The following is a 17,989-nucleotide window of genomic DNA, read 5'->3' on the forward strand; positions in this document are numbered from 1 at the left end:
GTTGTGCGGAAGGAAGCGAGGGAGAGGGGAGGAAGAGGAGTGGAGTTACGTCCTTTGATTAAATGAATCAGTTTTTTTGTTATGGGATTGATGTGAGGAAGTGGATGTGTCTAAGGGGAGAGAAGGAGGAGGTTTTAAGCTTGGTGGTGGAAGATGGGCAATGAGGATGGAAAATATAGACGGAAAAGAAAGAGAGAAAGGGAAAATGATGTTCGAGAAAGACTTGGAATTCCATATATCCGGTGCTCTAGTAGGTATCACGGCACCATAATAGAATATTCATAGCTGGGGTAGGTAAGAGTTACAAATCAATGCTGTATGATATCATGCTATATCAAAGCCATACCTCTGATTAAACATTCTTGATTTCTCCGTATTGAACCTAGATCACTCGTTCTGTGAGAACTCTCTTGAGATATCGATAGTATCGTCTTGATCACAGCTGATTATATTGACTTGGTTTGAGATGCATATTATTACTGAGTCATTTTCCATATCAATAGTGGTAGTAAGTATCTGATTTGTCAAGGGAGTAGGAATATGATGATGTGGTATGTTAACAGGAGACAAAGGCAAAAATGAGAATCAGAGCTCCTATAGAGCAATTGGGATAAGTAACATTAATATGGGATTCTATGGTATCTTACAGAGATCGAATGGCAACTTTGTTCATCTCAACTCAAGATATTCATCAAGGATTATATGTTAATTTTTTTTAAAAATTGAATACTCATTGACGGCCGATGATCAGATATTAAGAGTCTACCCGGGTATATCTGCGACATGATCTATACCCACAACGTACTAAGTGAAATAGAAAAGAATGATGTCTATAGATATATAAGTATCTCAACACAATATCAATATCAATCTATGTCATCATTAGTAAAAAAAGCAGCTGAAAGAGTCCATCTCCTATAAATATAAAATGGATCTCACAAAAGAATCTGTAAATCCTCAAAACTCATCTTACGATTCTTCTAGACCATACGCGGAATCACACTTATGTCCTGAGACACAGAAATAGGATACAAACCTCGCAAGGTTAAGGTTAGAATAGAGATAGTAAGAGAGAGAGAGAAACCTGTAAAGTAGGATCCTAACTTGAAGCATCATCCGCAGATATAGACGTCGATGCACGTTGCATAGTATGTATAATACAACACAAATAAAATATCTAGCTCATTGTTACGATCACGGATCTTACAGTAACCGATCGTGTGTTTACGAGATGCGATTCGATCAAATTAGTATGGGATTAAGGTCATGTGAGGATCTGAAGAGCACAGACTCTGTTATTATATGATTCCCACCGATCCCACCGACTTAAATCAAGTGGGGGCGATGGGATGATGGGATAGGGAGTACGAAGATCTATATAACTAGGAGGGATTCTCTCACTCTAGAGCTTCGTGCTCAAGATCAATCATTTAGTATACTCTACTATTAGTTACGAATTGCATATCATTATTGTCATTACTTAAGTCCCTGCTTGACGCCTAGTTATAAACCACCTCGAGAGCCTAGAGCACTTCCACGTGATCTAGACGGCAAACCTCGTAACACTCATTGATTATAAATAAATATAGAACTATTCTTATATTAAATCATCTCTATTAAATTTTTATATTTTATAAGACTAAATTTTTGACTCATCATCATTATTTGATTATATTTATTAAATATTATAAATTAAATAAATGATGTTTTTCTTTAAATTCTTGTCACGATTCACCATTAGGATTAGTGTCCTGAGGCAAAATTATCACGTGATGGATAGACTGGATAGACCAGTCTATCCAGGCTATCCAATAGCATTCAGAAGTATATAGTCAGAGTAGTCTCATAGTATAGGAGCTTCGTGCTCAACTTAGTTATCAATTAGTTTACCCACATTCTACTTGATCTAGTAACGACTTCACTTCCAAGTGAATGCCAGTGATAAAGCCTTAACCCATAACTACCAACCAGACGAAACCTTAGGCAGCCGCTGCCTCCAGTACAGTATCGTGACAATTCTCTTCTTAAGAGATATTAAAAATAAATAAATAATATAAATTTTAAAGAATAAAAAAACTTTATAGAAAACTATTTTTATATTTTAAAGTATTCATCTAGAATATCTATTCATACCCATTGAACTATTAAATGCCATACTCTGTATCATTTGATTATCCACTAATATTCTCAAACCTTCTCAATACCCACCTAGTATATTAACCCAACTTGCTTGCAGATGGATCTAGCACCCAGCATCCATCATACTTGGAATATCCAAACAAATCCTCCAATTCTATCAACCTTTATCAACCATAGATAAATCCAATGAAAGCCTTGATCCAATCAATCATTTATATCATTCAAATATCCAAAAACTGTGTTATGTGCTACTCGAGTATCAGTATCACACTTACACTATATACTACCTACACCTGTCAGAAATGCTTGACCTCTTTCCTTTTCTCTTCTCTTCCCATTTCTCATTTCACTCTTTTTTCCTTCTCTTCGTTTATGCCGTGTAAGGTTACTATTCAGTAGTACCGCACTGTACAACACTATCCTACCTATCTATTTACTTACTTGCTTAGCAGAGATAAAGAGATAAGGGATATACGGATATACTACCTCGATCCTTCAAGCCTTACTCCACTTCATTTCACTTTACTAATAAACTTAAAAGCAAAAATATCAATGAAAATACACTTTATATATATTTCTCTATTTCCTTATTTATCCTATCTTAACTATACACTCATCTATCGATATACCGATTAAGCAACTCCTCAAAACGAACACATACTCCGTACTCAATGCCTCACACATATTCCCCCTCTATATGCTCCATCCATACAACCTCTCACTCCCCTCTACCAAGTTCTCGCTTTTTCCCTTCCTTGCCCTTCCCCTCATCCTCCTTTCCTTGCCACCCTCGCCATTACACTACACCACACTAGTAGCACAACCACTAACCACTCACTAACCACCATCCACTAACCACTCAGCATCCACCATCCACCATCCACCAACACAACCACTAACCACCGTCCTCCGTCCACTCACCCAATTCACCTAGTTCCAAACACCACCCGTGACCCATCCGAGAATGAAAACCCCCTTTCCCGTCCCTTCCCTTCCCGTTTCCATTTCCGATTCGTTAGTTCTACATAGTTCCATTAGTCCCATTACTTCTAACTTCTAACCCCATCACCTCCTCCACTTCCGTAGTTCCGGTTCCATTTCTTCTACGTAGTTCCATTAGTTCTAATTCTAGCTCCATTAGTTTCAACCCGTTCCTCTCACCTATCCAATCACCTATTAGTCAGTCAGTGACCTATCCAATCCAGTAACCTTATCCCCATTCACTCAAATTCACATTCACAGCCTCACGAATCCCATCCCAACAGCGGGGTCACCGTAAGATATCTTGATCATATTACTCCTCACTCTATATTCAATATCCCCAAGAAATGCACCAACCAATCCAACCAATGATTTCCCAATGCCCCCAATCCCCAAGCATCACCTAGTTGAGAGATTTGTGCGGTGCGGTAACCACACGGCGCGATCACTGTGTTCAACCTTAGAACTCCTCCGTATAGATACCCACCCTAGATAACTCCGTAGATAGTGGGGTAAAGAGGCACAAACAACGCAAAAGCTCATGCACGACACATCATAGGATGCGAATGCACGCACAAAGACAATTGGACAAGATCGACGAAAAGTTGAAACCCCTTCCAACACGGAACTGAATGGCAAGCGATGACCGATTTCTGATGCTTTAGGCTGGGATGGGAAGGGGGGGGATACTTAAGAGTGCAACTTTCTTTTTTTCTACTGAGCTGAGTCTTACAATCACAACCACACAATCAAATAAACGAATCAACAATTCTTCAATATATCCTAAATATCAAACCTTTTAACCACAAATTACCTCAAATCTATCATCATGCCTGAAGATCACGGATGCAGCTGCGGTGCTTCTTGTATGTATAGCCTTTTCTACCTTCCAGTTCCGGCATACCGTTATTCGGATTGCTTTAGATGAAGATGAGGATTAAAAAAGAGTCATACTAATACTATTCATAGGCCAATGCCCAAAGGACAACTGCAATTGCAGCAAATAAATCTTTCGACATGATCCTCGAATCCGTTTATTAAACACCTAATCTTCTCTCGAAATCATCTCGAATTTTCTCTTGAAATCCTCTTCTTCGATACGAACAGAACAATTTGATCTTTTGGGCGGACGCTTTTCATTTCACGGACACGCATTGGATACAGAATGGTCGTCGTTGGTTTGGACTTGATGGAGTGAAATTGGAGGAATGGAAAGCTTTTGATATGGGGGTTTCATTGCGGAAAGGCAACGGAAAGGAAAAGGGTTCTCGAACTTGCTTTGATAACATCAAATCAATTGACATCTTGACTCCAAAACTCGTTATCGTAAATTGCTTTCGAGGTGATGATCTTTGTGGTTGTGACATGAGAACTCATTTATCTTTTCTCGACAGTGAAGTTCCCCCACCATGTTTCATCAGTGAGTGCGGGGAAAGAACAAATAATTCTTCACTTCAGGACGGACTTACCAATTATTTCCCTTTTCATTTGTTATAGCTTGATCCAATTTATATCATATCCTCTACTTGCTTTATCAAATTCATCAGAAGCCTTCGACAGCCGGAAAGTTCCTCGATGGATGGGTCACAAGCTTTCAACCATGGGAAAGTTCCTCGGTGAAAGGGTTGCAATCACCAGCTTGATCCCAGCCCATTACCAAGCAAGTTCAAAGTCGCCAGCTCAAACCCCAAGACTTTTCCTACCACACTTACATTATCACACAGCGTAAACACTGATTGCTCTTCCCTACCTCTCTGGAGATCTTGATTGAAATGTCCACAAAAGTGTTGCCACGTCGTGAAAGCCTTCTTATCCGCCCATCCTATCATCTCATTCAACCTTGCCATCCCGTTCAAGAATAGATATGTCAGATTAATCTCAAAGCACCATCTTGAAAGTAATGTTGAGCTATCGTCGACTATGATCAGTGTATCCGAAAAATTCACCGTGACTTCATCCGGTGGCTATTTTACCTCGATATCATGTCCTCCTTTAGAGCAAGCTGCATCATCGACTTATATCCAGAAATTTGCCGACACTGTGCTACCGCAAGTGAGGCCATGCTACTCAAAATCAGTGCGATGATCATTCAACACTATCTCACCACGTTTTCACACATGTACCCAATTGCCATCTAGTTCGTATTTCTCAGGTTAAGCAAAACACTAACCTGGCACCAAAATCACGGGCAAGGACACCAACGCCGTCGAGCAATAGTCACCAGATAAAGTTTGATTCCTTGCCTGTTCTTCCATTTGTTGTGATTCATCGTATCTGACCGTAGTTGGGGAATATCTCTCAATTCGTCAAGGTAAATCCTAGAACCATAGATCAGTCGCAGGTGGAATCCTGTGTCTCACTCAACCCTTGGCTTATTTCACAAGCTCCTGGTCTGCAGCCGTGAAAGGTTAAACCTCATTATCCGAGTATAAGTACCTGCTCTCCTCCTCACTTCCTGGGAATTCGTTCATCTGTCAACATCGACACAATTATTCAAAATAACATCAATACAAATCAAAACAACAAGACCAACACCACAAACCTCACAAAACCCTATATCAACGGTCATCATGTCTCCTTGCTCTTGCTGCACTCATGCTGCATCTGAATGCTCGACTTGCACCTGCTGCAAGGACAAGGTAAGCTCATATTTGCCGCCATCGAGGAAGAATAGATGTTAACAGCTACTCACAGCACTAAGAACCTCACCTATTCCCTCCCCTCACATCAATCCACATGTATCTAACCTTCCTGTCACCCCGTCGTATCACCAGCTATCTCGACTAAGACAGCGATACGGTAACGCGCAGACCACGAAGACGTGAATACAATATCACTTGATGGGTTGGAATGGTGATGAAATTTTTCGATTAGAGGTGGTGTCGCATGTATATTTCTTTGGGGTGAGATAGTGGGTGTATGTCCATCTTTTTGACTGCTTGTGCTGTTTTTCAAGGGACGGGTATCTGAATGGCAATACACTTGACTTGATATTCGTTGGTGGCTTATGATGAATTCATTACATTCGCTTCAGTAATCTTCCATTTGACTCGGTCGTGACAGGATGAACTGAATTGTAACTGGGTGTTTGTGCTGTGCTGTGTAATATGAAGCTGTCTCCTGGAATCGTAATAGGTGGAAGGACCAAGGAGGAAGTGTGTAGATGTCTCATGATTGAGAACTTCAGGGTGTTGCTAAACGGAACAAGATGGTCTGTAGAAGCAAAGCTTAGACACTAGAAAGGACCTAAGCTGATGTTATCCACCGCCATAGTGATTCATCAAACCTCGCTCATGATACCCAAAGCTTGTCAGCCAAAGTAGGTTGAGGATGGATGAAGATGGAGGGTAAAAGTCAGACAATCGAGCCAAATATAACATATGAATTAAAACACACACATAGTATCATCACAATGTAATATAACAACAAGAAAAAGATCAGATAGACATCTATCTAGAGCGACATGCCCGACTTTATAGCTCTTAAGCACCCATCCATTACCAACACCTTGATGGATACCTACCTACCTATGCAGCACCTTCCAAGTTCCAAATGCGTGTCACTCTTCATTGACACCTTGATGGGTACCTGCCTATTGCCTACCTAGTAATTAATGGCTCTCCCTGCTTACCTGTTAGTCTATCAATCTATCACCCGTGGATCCTATGGTTATGCTAGTGTTAGATGTCCATCTGATATCATCCATTTAAAACTCCCAACCACCGAATACTGCACATGGTCTTCGAATCCCAGGCACTCGAGGCATCCGAGGAATTCGAAATATGTGGGCTATAATCTTACCATAGGACTGAGTAATATTTGAAAAGGTTTCAATTTGTCTCAAAACATATATCAAATGTTTTAGTATCTGATAATATGGTAGGCCCAAGGTTCAACTTGGTGGTGATTTTGAAATTTGACAAAAGAATAAACGACTTGGTTTTTCGTAACAAAAAGCAAAATCTATCATCTATCATACACTATCATAATAGCCATCCATCAACAGTGACCATATCATCTTCTATGATATCTTGGCCGTGGCTTGATGTACCTTTTCCTGAGCATCTCCAAGCTTCTATCAATCTATCTTGAATGTGTTTGGTTGGCCATGCATGCTGCTTCTCGGTATATTTTAATACTTCAAGAATGCTTTCTTGTTCTTCTATTTTTGTGAACTGTTCACCGCCTGTGAAAGAACATCATTAATTAATTTTCTTGTTTACTGATGAGATGTCGGAAGACCTACACATGGAAATAGCCATACATGCCGTATTCATGGCAGGCGGCGACCGATGATTTGATATTGCAACACCACAAAGACGTTTAACGATCGTGTTTATTTGTGCCTACAGATTATGAATTAGTATGGGCAATCAAAGTCGTAAATGAGAGAGAATACCTCTATCCTTTGGCTGGCTGCTCGATGACCCGGTCCCAGCCTTGGTATTCGAGGATTGTAGGTTGTGAGTAGGATCTGGGAGATGTCCATATGTTGATGGGCGGTGACTATTCTCTATAGTAAGCGTCGCATTCTCTCAAGTAATCTGGAACAGCTTACCATGACAATCAGATAAATACCATATCTCTGGTAAGGCCTGCTTTGTATTCCAAGTGGCACCTCTTTGGTACAATGCGTCGAAGGATTGTGGACGCAAGTTCTCCCAGCCTTCATGATACTGAACTAGCATATCATAATCACTGTTGGTTTTACTCCCGTGGCCATAGCAGTATTGCAATATATCGGCACAATGAACAATTGTCCGATAAGCCCAGGTGAAATCTTCTGCATATTCTAAAGACCGATATTCGTGGCACTGCAAAGGCATATGAAAAGGCCTTTGCTTGATGAATGCCATATGAACTTCTTGCCTATACGCCACCCGAAAAGCGGCTCTACGAAGACTGCTATCAAGACCTCCTGATGCTTGAGCTGTGATAAATACTTGAGTCCCCTTTTGCGCCCAATCTCCACCACTCAAAGGAGCTACAATATGTGATTAGTCAATTGATATCAAATTCTTGTGTTGGAAGAGCAAACCATCGATTTCCTCGTAGAACCTTAATATCACAGAAGCCACCAACAGATTTTCATCATATAGGGCATCGAGATCATCTGACACAGATACAAGATGCTCGATACATTTGCTATGATATTCAACAGCAGTCTCCATTTGCAAGTTGGGCAGCTGTTTTCCGTGGTATTCGACTACGCCATTTTTCTTGTATTGCACAAGTTGGCAAAGATGTCTCGCGGACGCTGTATAAATAGCATTGAGAAGTGCGGGACAATGTTTTGCTCGCTGTGGGACTACTAAAGCAAAATGCCGTTCAGGATCACAGAGGTCAAACTGAAAGAAATCGTAAGTAAAAATCGCTTTTTGTTAGAAAAACACGTACTAAGCAAGCCAACTCATCTGCAAAATATCTCAAAAGACAGGCTTCTTGTATTTCCGACTGTTGTAGCCCATCAACGGCTTCAACACCAACATTCAATGCTTGAGGGAAGAATGTGGGTAAGTATGATCCTACAGGTCGCTGTGGCATAGTTCCATCAAATATGCTCGATTCGGTGAGATAATCATTGGTTTTTGCAGGCCTTCTTGGGTATGACTTGACGTTCGTATTCTTATTTGAAGAGGTTGAATCACCATCATCTGGTCTCCGTCTCTTCACCGGGGATTTTGCCTGATGCTTGGAGAAGGAACCTCTAGGTGCTTTGGTACGAGAGGTAAGAGCTGATTCTACCAACTCTGTCGACACAACGGATTGAGGCGTTTTCTTCCGCCGATCAACTGACTCTAATGTGGGCTCGCTTTCACGTTTTAGTACTGTTGTATATATCTCATCTAATTCGGGAGCCTCATCGACAAACTCGGAGCATACTAGAATACAAATGAGTGAGAATAATTGCCAGAAAGGCAGATTTTACTTACTTTTTCCCGATGTTTTCACCCATACCTGACCCTTGAAGTCGGAATCGTAACGGGCACTTGAACCATGACGAAAACGTAAGTTTCCAAATGAGTTAGAAGAGCTCGTATGGAGACTTCCGTCTTCTACTTAATCATGTCAGACATTGGATTTAAAAATTGGAAAGAAGTGATATGCCAAATCAAGTATTGAAAATCGGACTTTTCAGCCAAAATCCCCTATGCTGCAGGATAGCGAGAATTGAGAGCTGTAGACTCTCTAATGCACTTACCAATGTGGTTCTGCTCAATTGCAGAAACCCTAATAGTCACATATTAGCCCATTCCGATAGAACATGTTGAGCTGCCTTTTATTGTATTCGGCGGTGAGATAGATTACCTAGGACTTGACATTGGAATCTTTCAGAAACCTCGATATTCTCGTGTGACGGGTATCATCACTGTATGAAATCCTCGTGGTAAACAGCATTTGCAATTGTCGAAGCTCAATGGATGAAAAGTGATGTCTTCCAATATTTACAGTATCGTGTAATAAAGTATTATTACAATAATATACTGAACTTGTGATGGAAGAAGACGTGGGGAACTGGGGTAAGAGGGTGGGGGTTTGGTAATGCTGGGGAGTCGGCGGCGTCGGAGATACCCTTTAGTACCTATCCGCACAAGTACATAGTAGCCAGGGCTGCTGACTCTACAAACTCCAGTTTTCCATATATATAGTATTTGGATAGTCCCCTTTGCCCTTCTATATGAAAGGTTCAATGAAGAAATTTTATCTTTCCATCTGCTTGATAGTCTCTGCACGACTTAGGATCTATTATCTTGCAGCATCAACTTTCAATACATTGAATATCATGAACACTTGAGGGGAGAGTGTGATTGGTTTCAACCCTTAGTATTTTCTCATTGAACGCTTCTGATGCTAGAGTGGGAGAGATTTCTTCCGTAGCCAATGGCCAACAAGTCATGATACTTGTAAGTTGCAAACAAGCCAAGAACCGAAGATATTCCGACTGTTAGGATAAACCGTGCTGTTAGTCTGTATACTCCGTACACATATGCATGTACATCTGCAGATTATTATTCTCTCATGCATGTTGATGCAAAGATTCCCGAATGGGAAAGAAAGATAATCAGGGACAATGATCCATCCTCATCAACTTTTGCGACTTCACCGACTTTGTGGAATGCGATAGGAGGTCGATTGGGTCTCGAGGGGTTTTCGTTCCACTATCATGTGACAGGGAAGTAAATGAGGCGATTGGGAAGATTTTCATTTTCGATCTTATACACTATCTAGGAACTACGATTAGATTCTGGCATCCTCGAAACACGATAAGATTCAAAAACAATCATTGTTGCGAAAATCGAAGCTAGCATGATAGCATTTTAGTCATCATGTAATGTTTCATCTTAAAAGACAGCTAGGCTCTCCTGGTTCGATGAAGACGTTCATGGAACCAAAGTATTAGGTAGATCAATAGTGAACAAGTACTCCCTCCGTAAGTGCTCGCTCGTACCTACGAGTAGTCATGGATATCAACGACTACTTTGTAAATACCTAGTACCCACCTAGGCAGGTAATAACTTTATTGGTTTGATGAATGAATTGAAAAAGCACCTAGGTTGTTAGTTGCTTGGATATGAACTCATTCATAGGTAAGGAAAATAAGAGGCTCCCCAACTCATTTATAATTTTCATTCGATGGGCCAATCCCTTTTGTGCAACGACCTCATACCATATTGATTAAAATACGTACCTACCTACTACATACGTCCTACTTACTATCTACCTACCTAGTATCGTATCCAGCTGAAATGAGAGGAATGCTTTCGAAACATTCTCACCAACTAAACCTCAAACACCTAAACACCTAAACACTCGCTCCAAACTCCAAACTCCAATTGAAATTTCTTCTCTTCCCTCTCTGTCCTTCCAATTTCATTGAAAAGTAATCTTCATCAAATTCCAGTCAATTGTTGATTGTGAAATACACTCATTACTAGATCATCCATTACCCATTCTCAATTCTCCTTTCTCCTCTTTTAGACTTCGCTCCCCAATAGAATCCCGTACTCTGTATGCTACTGTACAATTCCGGGGCCTTTTTACCAAATCAAAACTGATAAGACCTCATTTCGCATACAATAATTGCAAAGGTAAAAGCTTCGAGACTAGACCGTCGATCCCCTTAACTTAACGGTTTTGCTTTGGTAGTACCAAAAACCAAGCAAAGCCCTTCAGAATAAGCTCACAATTCCCCATTGAACCTCTTTTTCTCAAACCGCCACCTTGACATTTTCTCAATCTCGTTCGATGTAATGAGATGAGATATTCCACAGTCGCTTTTGCGCCATTGAACTTCGATGAATTCTCAAAGCTAGATAACACAATCAACTCCAATGACAGTGCTTAAAGACGCGTTTGCGCGATCCGATACATTTTTGCGACCCCGGTCTGAGTATATTTCGAGTCCCGGAAAGCAATCCGACGATTCTACACCTTCGACGCCTGATAAAGATTCAGAACGAAAACCACGGGCTGTGCGAAAACCCTCGCCTGGTCTTGCCGCCCGACTTGCAGCGTTAGGTTTTGGAAAGGAACCCGATTCAAATTCAACAACGACAACGGCACAAGCTGAACGAATTGGGCGCATCCCTGAAGATCAAATTCGCCAACTTGACCACCTCCACCGCGCTAATTCGACGAGTTCGCACATTCACCGACGAGGTCGAGCTTGGAGTGGCAGTATCGGTCTCTTGACGCCTCAAATAACTGGCGGTAGCTTTAAAGAGACAAACCTTCGAGAGATCACAATCAGTGACACGCGAGTCCCTGACAGTGCCACACATTCAACACCTTCGCCTGATAGCTTTCGTAATCAGGAGATGACAACAAATGTTGACCTTACAGGAATGGATTCTCAGAAGTATCGATTACCAGAACATACAAATGCAAATGGCACAAAGACGATGGCAGATATAAAGCAGGCGCATATTGTGCGAAGGATACCTCCTGTCGAAGAAATCAAAATACCTTCACCTCCTGTTCATGACGACGAAATACCTCCACCTCCCATAGCTAAAGATACACCGCCAAGCGCGACAACACCCAGCGAATCCTCGAATGATGTCTCATCCTACTTCAATCCTTTCGGTCATCAACGGGCAGGGTCAATATACACACTGTCGCGGGCGTCTTTCGCAAGTCAGCTTGCCCAATTGACGTCATTGCAACTGCCAGATGCCGCCTCGTTGTCAACAAAAATATCCGCAATTCCTAGCTCGAAATCCGCCTCAAAGGCATTAATGGGGGCTGCGGAACAAATCAGGAGTTGGATATCAAAGGCATCAGACGTTGTCTCTGGCCTTGATGGAGAGGACGATGTGGAATGGGCTGCAGCTGGTGGTAGGGAAGGGCTAGAAGAAGTTGATAATGCGATCACACGTTTCGAAAAATTAATTAATGTTTATGTCTCAGCCATCGAATCACTACAAGAACGGACTGATATTGCTATGGTACCTGCAGACGAACTTCAAAAGGTCGTACTACAGGTAGAAAGTATACTTGAGGAATGGGAAAAGATCAAGAGAAATCTGAAGGCGGTAAAGAACTCTGTTGAGATTGCTATGGAATGGGAGGAGTTGTGGAACACAGTATTGGGCGATATAGGCAACGAGGTGGATATTCTGGCGCGTCTCGTTTTTGAAATGGAGGAAAAGAGACACAAGTCCTTGGCAGAAGCCGATAGCGACGGAGTTGATATCAAGGAGCTTGAGACCATTGTGGAAGAAACGCCCCGGTCCAAGGCGAGATTACAAATCGGCAATCGATTCGGCATGTCTTCCTCCTCCCCAGCTTTCCCTTTGAGCCCGAATTCGCCAGTGACGCCGATAATGGCCCAAGACGACTCTAGTCTACTAGCATTATTTGCACGAATGCAGCCTTTGAGAGCTTCTTTGGACTTTTTACCTATGAGACTGTCAACGTTTCATTCTAGAGCCGAAGCGATCTTTCCAACGGCTTGCGATGAACTGGAAAGTCGCCGAGGTGGTTTGGAAAAAAGTTGGAAGTCTCTCGAAAAGGATGCCGAATCATTACGAAGGGAACTTGGTGAGGATCGGTGGGTTCTCGTCTTCCGCGGTGCGGGTAGACAAGCACAGAAGATGTATGAATCAGTCGAAAGAAGTTGTGCCAAGTTGAAGGAATCTCTTGACAATGGGGTTCATCTGAACAATCCAGCTACAATGGGCAAGAAGATAGAGAGTTACGAAGCGAAGAAGGTGCATTACGGTCCAGCCATTGAACGAGTTTTATCCATCATAGAGAAAGGGGTTAAGGACCGCCTCACTGTCAATGGCGAGATTTTGAGATTACACTCGGACATGCAACAGAAGTGGGATTCATTAAAAGGCGAAATGAATGAACTGGACACAACACTTGAAGAACTCCAGGGAGATCACAGAAATCAGCAGCTCAGGGATTCAATCTCAAGCATGGTTTCAAATGATCGATCAACCCTGGGAAGCTTCAGCAATGACACACCAGGAAGTTCACCAGCATCTTCAGTAATAATGTCAGGTTTAGGCAGTAAGCTTGACGCCACGACGTCTGGTAGAAATGGCAAGATGCGTCCCACTTGCAGAACTAGTTCACCCCAAGTTGGATCAAATAGGAACCTAACTGCTGGACAACCTCCACGTTCTTTCAGTCGAGCATCTCCATCTCCTATTCCTTCCCGACAAGGCTCAGCAACTCCAACAGCTCGACTTCCCCGACCTTCCAACACTCCCGTTGACAATCGTCCTCGATGGAACAGCAGCACCAATACCAATGACACACTTATTGGACATGGTTACAAACCTCTCAGTATCACAACTCCAAGTCCTAATCAACGTCGTCCACCTTCTACCAATTCGAATCGTTCCACTAGATCCAGCACGTCTGAGTCTAAATTACCTCTACGAAGCCCACTCGGTCGTGGAAGTACCGCCTCTCCAGTCATCCAAGAGCCTACGACCCCTTCGGGGAATAGGCCGGCCTCGCGAACCGTACGACGTGACGCTTCTACCCCAGGGCCATACTCTCAACAAACACTATCAGTTAATTCACCTTCCCACCCCCGTCTTCTTGGTAGCAAATCATCCATGTCCAATCTCATAGGTGGCAATCGTCGCTCCTCGATGCATCCTTCGTATACATATGACGCTAGGTCTAGCAGCCCGGTAGTCAGGAGACCTGCTAGTTCATTGGCTACTAGCAGAAGGATTAGTCTTTTGCCAACCCCAAGAGGTAGAAACTCGGAAATGGCTGGTCGGGAGAGTCCCGCACCAAACAGAGGCAGCAGCACATCTACCACTGATAGCAAAGGTAACCCCAAGAAGCCATGGAGACCATGAAGCCTTGAGAAACGACATTTATGAGTAGCTGAGGCACTTTGATTGGGTTGGTGTTCCACCGTTTGATTTAAGATTTACACAGCATGGTTTGTAGGCGTTTTCTACTTCATCACACCATTTGAAACACGATGCTTTTAGCGACTTTAATTTTTTTATGCCGTAGAATACACAATGTGGATGGAGCATTGAAGGAGTTTAAATGGATGGCATGATCGAAACGTGTGCCGGTACAAGATTCTTTTTTTCTTTTTTCTTTTTCTTTTTTTTAATTTTATATTTGAAGAGTATAGAAAAGCGATGCGATGCGATGCGATGCGATGGAATGTGATGGATTGGAATTTGGAGGGTGTTGAAGGACCGCGTGAAGTAAACGAAGAAGAATGATACCATTACCTGTATGATAGTGAAATTAGGATTATTTAGCGACGCAAAGACTGTGATACCCTTTAATTTATAATCATAGATGTATATGTTCTCTCGAACTGATAGGATGAAATCAAATGATGTGAGATGAGATGAGGTGATTGTGAATAGGTGATGGCTAAGTCATTTCTTTCCTAGGTACTCCAGCTTCAGTCAGCTCCATGTATTTCGTACCTGATCTATTTATCACCCTAAAACATTCTGTCGGTGTATAACCCGTTCATCTGATATCTAGGTGGGTATTGAAAGAGTATGTTTGCTTGCTTGCTTGCTTGCTTACTTATCCTATTTATCTATTTACCCTTTCTACTAAATCATATAACCTAGACCTGTCTTGAAATTCAAGATATATCATATTGTATTATCTAGGTACGATCGATCAAAGAGAAACCCCCTACCTACTTAGTAGTAATAGCACCTAGCTAAGCTAATACCCACCAAACATTACTAATCCCATCCGATGATTCGTTCGATGATTTATTTCCTATTTCCTATACTCTGGAGTCTGTACGGTAGATAACCACCGGTGAACTAGTAAACCATGATAAAAAGTGGATCACATTCGTCACTTTTTCTCTCCGTTTGACTTTAAACCCCAGCTTTGTGGGGGTACTTTCACTAGGTAGTGACTAGGTACTTTGCATTAGGTACTAGATAGAATCATTTGTGGTTTCCGGTTTAATGCGTGCCGAAGTCGCTGGTTGGTATTTGGGGTGAAGTGTGAAGTGTGAAGTGTGAAGTGGGAAGTGGTACTAGTGAAGTTTCTTGTACATTTCTCTCTCCTTTACACTTTACTTCCTAGGTATTTTGTGTTTTGATTTGCTTATTTCTTATCTATTTCGCTGGATTTGATGCTCGAGTACTGGTAGTCTTACTTTACTTTAATTTACAGGTTCTTTGAGGATATACGGATTGGATCTCTGTATTCTATTGCTTGATTGGTTTGATCGGTCAATTGGAGTAGGAAATTCTCAAGGTTGAGTGAAAATGACAAAGACGTTTAAGGGTTCGGAAGGTATGGGGTTTTTGCTGCATCTTGTCTCATCTCATCTCTACTTCTCTATATCTTTTACCAATGCTTGATTTGCACTTCCGCAAACGTCAATTGATCATCGCATTTTACTCATTGTCATCATCTATTCCAATAAACTAATATACAACGATAGTCGCATCCCATAATACTCTCGAGTCATGCTGGGTATGCATCAATTCAACCATCTACGATGTAACGGAATTCCTTCCCAACCATCCCGGCGGATCCAAGATTGTTTTAAGTCTTGCTGGTAACATAGACGCTACCGAGGAATTCGAAATGATTCATCCGCCTGGAACTTTAGAAGAGAATCTCGATGCCTCCAAAACAATCGGCAAGATTGACGCTTCAGAACTAAGAGAACCGGTTGAAGAGAAGAAAAAGAGTTCTCCTGTTGAAGATGCGAGTCAAAAAATCGAGGACGAAGATGCGATTGATATAAATACCGATGTAAAGACCCTATTGAATCTAGACGAGATTGAACAGTTGGCCACGAAGAAAATGTCGAGTAAATGCTGGGCGTATTATTACTCGGCGGCTGATGATCTCTGGTCGAAAAGTTTCAATAATGCCGTGTATCGACGGATTCTCCTTCGACCACGAGTCTTTGTCGATTGCACGAAATGTGATTCTTCAACCACGATCTTGGGACAAGAAGTCGGGTTACCCATTTTTGTATCCCCGGCGGCAATGGCTAGATTGGCGCATCCAGCTGGCGAACAAGGGATTGGAAAGGGAATTTCGAGCTTTGGAGCTGTGCAGATTGTCTCCAATAATGCGAGTATGACTCCGGAACAAATTGTAGAGGGTTCACTTCCGGGACAGATTTTTGGTTGGCAGTTGTATGTGCAGAATGAGAGGAAGAAGAGTGAGGCTATGTTGCAGAGAATTAATGCAATGAGTGATAAGTATAAGTTTATCGTTTTGACGTTGGATGCACCAGTGCCAGGCAAGAGAGAACATGATGAGAGACAGAAGGATGTAGGAGCCAATTTACCTGTTTCATCATCAGTAAAGGCAAAGGAGAAATTGGAAGATAACAGCCCCCCAGCTGGTAAAGGTGGAGTGGGAAAACAATTGTTCATGGGAACAGCTGCGGATTTGACCTGGAAAAATACATTGCCGTGGTTGGCTCAACATACTAAATTACCAATTGTGTTGAAGGGTATTCAAACTCATGAGGATGCATATCTAGCATCTCAATATGCACCACAAATTAAAGGCATTATTCTTTCGAATCATGGTGGAAGAGCTTTAGATACAGCGCCACCGGCTATCCACACACTCATGGAGATTCAGAAGTACTGTCCGGAAGTTCTTAGTAGGATAGAAGTCTGGGTCGATGGAGGTATCAAGCGAGGTACAGATGTAGTGAAAGCTCTCTGTCTAGGAGCTAAAGCCGTTGGAGTCGGCAGAGCTGCATTATTTGGTCTCGGAGCTGGTGGTCCAGAGGGTGTAGAGAGAACTTTCGAAAGTAAGTCATATCCGATTTTCTAAATTTCATGCAGTACTCCCACTCTCCTTATCTTAAAAAATGACTAGAAAAACAACAACAATTGAGAAATTTACTAACACATCCAATCCACTAGTCCTCAAATCCGAAATGGAAACTTGTATGAGACTTCTAGGTGTAGAGAAGATCAGTGAATTGGGTCCTAAACATATCAATGCCAGAGCGGTCGAAAGAGATTTATATGATGGACATCCCGGATTGGAAAAATTGGGATTGTGGGTAAAGGCGAATTTGTAATTTAGAAGGTGGGAATGTGAGTATTGGGTTGATGGGTGGGATGTATGTAATGTATGGTAATGTGTATTTGGATAGATGAGTTAATAGATAAGTTTATGTTTATCTTCTCGTATTAGGTACGATTCAATAATTAGTGTATCATCAAGTTTAATAAGTGCTTAGATTGTGTGTGTGTGTGTTTTGTCTGTTTGTCTGTCTGTTTCTTTTGATTGGTTTGAAATGTTATCGTACAAGGTTAGTTTATATAGTAGTAAGTAATCTTACAGGATTAATAGGAAAGAAAGAAATTTTGAAAGATAGGAATGAATTGAATAGGTACCTAAACAAGCTAAT

General features: G+C 41.8%; 7 protein-coding genes across 7 annotated transcripts; 4 read left to right on the top strand and 3 right to left on the bottom strand.

The window, feature by feature from the left end:
- Positions 1–3,160: 3,160 nt before the first annotated feature.
- SS1G_04759 (predicted protein) lies at positions 3,161–3,256 on the bottom strand (the record flags this gene model as incomplete). The annotated part of the gene is made up of 1 exon (XM_001594901.1): positions 3,161–3,256. The coding sequence occupies one exon, from the start codon at positions 3,254–3,256 to the stop codon at positions 3,161–3,163; it is 96 nt and encodes a 31-aa protein (XP_001594951.1).
- A 243-nt stretch (positions 3,257–3,499) lies between these two features.
- SS1G_04760 (predicted protein) lies at positions 3,500–4,061 on the top strand (the record flags this gene model as incomplete). Its single annotated transcript, XM_001594902.1, has 2 exons — positions 3,500–3,593; positions 3,997–4,061. The coding sequence occupies 2 exons, from the start codon at positions 3,500–3,502 to the stop codon at positions 4,059–4,061; spliced, it is 159 nt and encodes a 52-aa protein (XP_001594952.1).
- A 1,526-nt stretch (positions 4,062–5,587) lies between these two features.
- SS1G_04761 (predicted protein) lies at positions 5,588–5,689 on the bottom strand (the record flags this gene model as incomplete). Its single annotated transcript, XM_001594903.1, has 1 exon — positions 5,588–5,689. One exon carries the CDS (start codon positions 5,687–5,689, stop codon positions 5,588–5,590), a length of 102 nt encoding a protein of 33 aa, XP_001594953.1.
- A 39-nt stretch (positions 5,690–5,728) lies between these two features.
- SS1G_04762 (hypothetical protein) lies at positions 5,729–5,945 on the top strand (the record flags this gene model as incomplete). The annotated part of the gene is made up of 2 exons (XM_001594904.1): positions 5,729–5,759; positions 5,815–5,945. The coding sequence occupies 2 exons, from the start codon at positions 5,729–5,731 to the stop codon at positions 5,943–5,945; spliced, it is 162 nt and encodes a 53-aa protein (XP_001594954.1).
- Positions 5,946–7,443: 1,498 nt separating this feature from the next.
- Positions 7,444–9,443, bottom strand: SS1G_04763 (hypothetical protein; the record flags this gene model as incomplete). The annotated part of the gene is made up of 7 exons (XM_001594905.1): positions 7,444–7,466; positions 7,679–8,104; positions 8,159–8,468; positions 8,518–9,002; positions 9,054–9,176; positions 9,323–9,351; positions 9,430–9,443. The coding sequence occupies 7 exons, from the start codon at positions 9,441–9,443 to the stop codon at positions 7,444–7,446; spliced, it is 1,410 nt and encodes a 469-aa protein (XP_001594955.1).
- Positions 9,444–11,453: 2,010 nt separating this feature from the next.
- SS1G_04764 (hypothetical protein) lies at positions 11,454–14,450 on the top strand (the record flags this gene model as incomplete). The annotated part of the gene is made up of 1 exon (XM_001594906.1): positions 11,454–14,450. One exon carries the CDS (start codon positions 11,454–11,456, stop codon positions 14,448–14,450), a length of 2,997 nt encoding a protein of 998 aa, XP_001594956.1.
- A 1,410-nt stretch (positions 14,451–15,860) lies between these two features.
- On the top strand, positions 15,861–17,656 carry SS1G_04765 (hypothetical protein; the record flags this gene model as incomplete). Its single annotated transcript, XM_001594907.1, has 3 exons — positions 15,861–15,888; positions 16,040–17,380; positions 17,496–17,656. The coding sequence occupies 3 exons, from the start codon at positions 15,861–15,863 to the stop codon at positions 17,654–17,656; spliced, it is 1,530 nt and encodes a 509-aa protein (XP_001594957.1).
- Between the last annotated feature and the right edge of the window lie 333 nt (positions 17,657–17,989).

Source organism: Sclerotinia sclerotiorum, genomic scaffold (assembly GCF_000146945.2).
Source record: "Sclerotinia sclerotiorum 1980 UF-70 scaffold_5 genomic scaffold, whole genome shotgun sequence".
Lineage (NCBI taxonomy): Eukaryota > Fungi > Ascomycota > Leotiomycetes > Helotiales > Sclerotiniaceae > Sclerotinia > Sclerotinia sclerotiorum.